Source organism: Eutrema salsugineum, unplaced genomic scaffold (assembly GCF_000478725.1).
Source record: "Eutrema salsugineum unplaced genomic scaffold, Eutsalg1_0 scaffold_2, whole genome shotgun sequence".
Lineage (NCBI taxonomy): Eukaryota > Viridiplantae > Streptophyta > Magnoliopsida > Brassicales > Brassicaceae > Eutrema > Eutrema salsugineum.
The window spans coordinates 18,009,907-18,012,123 of record NW_006256829.1 but is presented as its reverse complement, the minus strand read 5'-3'; the positions used below and the strand labels follow the sequence as shown (position 1 = coordinate 18,012,123).

The following is a 2,217-nucleotide window of genomic DNA, read 5'->3' as shown; positions in this document are numbered from 1 at the left end:
CGTCGGTCACATTGTATTCGCCCATGGATATATCCAGTTTCGTTCACATAATTTATATTATAATGTGTCCGCACACACATCTTCTCGGAGGTGACGTCGCCTGTCACGCTACCCTCGCGGTTTAAATACTACACTTCCCCCTTCACGAAACATATCTCTTATCTCACCATCTTACTTTTTATCAAATTGTTTTTTTTTTCCACTCATCTACTTCCACAATGTCAAGGGGGAACCCCAACGATGAATCATACTCCCAAATACCTCTTTTCATCTCCCACTTGAAAGCTGCTAACCCCACCACTATCACTAAGCTTGAAATGCATACCGACGAAAATGGTTCCCAGCATTTCAAGCGCCTCTTTATATCTCATGGCGCCTCCCAGGAAGGTTTTCATTTCCTTCGGAAACTTATGGTGGTCTCGGGTGCACATATCAGACGTTCGGATTCTGGCTTTCTCATTGTTGCCGTCGGTCAAGATGCCAACTTCCAGACCTACCCCCTAGCCTTTGCTGTAGTTGAACGTCAGACCGAGGAGGCATGGAGGTGGTTTTTTCACCAGCTCGAACAGTGTTTCCCAGACGATAACAAGACAACCATTTTATCTGATGGCGGTGGAATGGCTGAAAAAGCTATCTCAGCATGCTTTCCTGAAGCCAGTTACGTTGACTGCCTACGTCGTCTTCAACTATCACTGAACCTGTACTTCCACGACACTGGTCTTACCAACTTGGTGCGGGAGGCAGCTTGTGCTCACACGATTGGCGTTTTCCGGCGGGCATTCAACCGGATTAATGAATCCAACCCTGACTGCGCTGCCTATCTACAATCTATTGGCTTCCCTCGTTGGCTGAGTTATTATCAAGTCGGCGACCGATACAACATCATGACTGCTAGTATTGCTCATGGATTCATCCATTTACTGCTCCCACAAACAACTGGCCCTATTATTAACCTCTTCAACTTCTACCACACAACTGTCATGCGCTGGCTCCAAACAAGGCTCTGAGCATCAATGCATCACCCAGGCGTGATGTCTCCTGGTGTTCAAGGTTTCATGGATAAATTAGCTGTCAGAAAGTCCCAATGGCAGGTTCTGCATATTAGCTCTGGAGCTTGCGAGGTTGTAAATTCAGTCGGCGAAGTTCACTTTGTCAATCCTCTAAGGAGGACATGTTCCTGCAAAGTTTTTAACAAACTCTGGATACCCTGTATCCACGCCATGGTCGCATCCGATGCATTACGCATTTCAGCTGAGTCCTTAGTTCACACATGCTATACTTCTGTTGCCTGGTTTGAAACGTACATTCCTCAACTGTACCCTTGCCAGGAGCCTCTTCCAGCTGAGGCCACCGCCGACGGGGCAACTGAACTGCTACCACCGATTTCGAGACCATTGGTAGGGCGTCCCAGGCCTAAGACCCGCATGGTAACAATTTACGTATAACAATTACCATTTACCAATTAATTTTTAACGATGTTCTTATCCACTGTATAACGTGTTACATTTTTCTTAGTCCCAGTAAATGGATCAGCATCAACCTACTACAAGTTTCAAGCGAAGGATGGATAATGCTTTTTGGGGCCAACGTCGAATCTTCCTTTTGGTAGTCTTGTAATTTGCATTTTTTTTTTTGTCCTTTATTCGTAATCGGCTAAGTTGACCATCCCTGGGTCTTTTTTTGTATGTTATAAATCCCAGCTTCTGTTCCTGCTTTTCTGCATATTCCAGTTATGTAATCCTCACTTTAGTGAATTTCTTTCATATTACCGCAACCATTTTTATGACAAGTCTAAATGGTTTTTTTTTTAAATTTCTTATATATCCCAACCATACTCAGTCTGAACTTAACAAATTTGCCTTTATCCGTGGAAGTTTCCACTATTGAACTCTACCATCACGATTCCACACACCTCTTTAATGGTGATTAACCAGTCCACCTGTCACTTTTTAAGTGGATAATATCCAGAGATTTATATTGCCCATCGCTTTTCTAAACGTCCGAAATGATTGAAGTACGTCAGAATATACATCCAATTGCCGAATACATCTCCATAAGCGTGCCACAGGATAGTTCACTGTTACCATCCTTTTTTAATGCTAGTTGCCTTTTGACTAAAAAGGCCTACCTAGCTTCCAAGACAACTAACTCACTTTTAGTCATCCACACATCTACGTTTATTAGTTTAAGTTTATGAGTGTTCCCCCAAACAAACTC

The 2,217-nt window shown here is 43.4% G+C and overlaps 1 protein-coding gene across 1 annotated transcript; it reads left to right on the top strand.

The window, feature by feature from the left end:
- The first annotated feature begins 218 nt into the window (after nt 1-218).
- LOC112086625 lies at nt 219-1,007 on the top strand. The gene has a single exon (XM_024155598.1). The coding sequence runs from the start codon at nt 219-221 to the stop codon at nt 1,005-1,007; it is 789 nt and encodes a 262-aa protein (XP_024011366.1).
- The last annotated feature ends 1,210 nt before the right edge of the window (nt 1,008-2,217 follow it).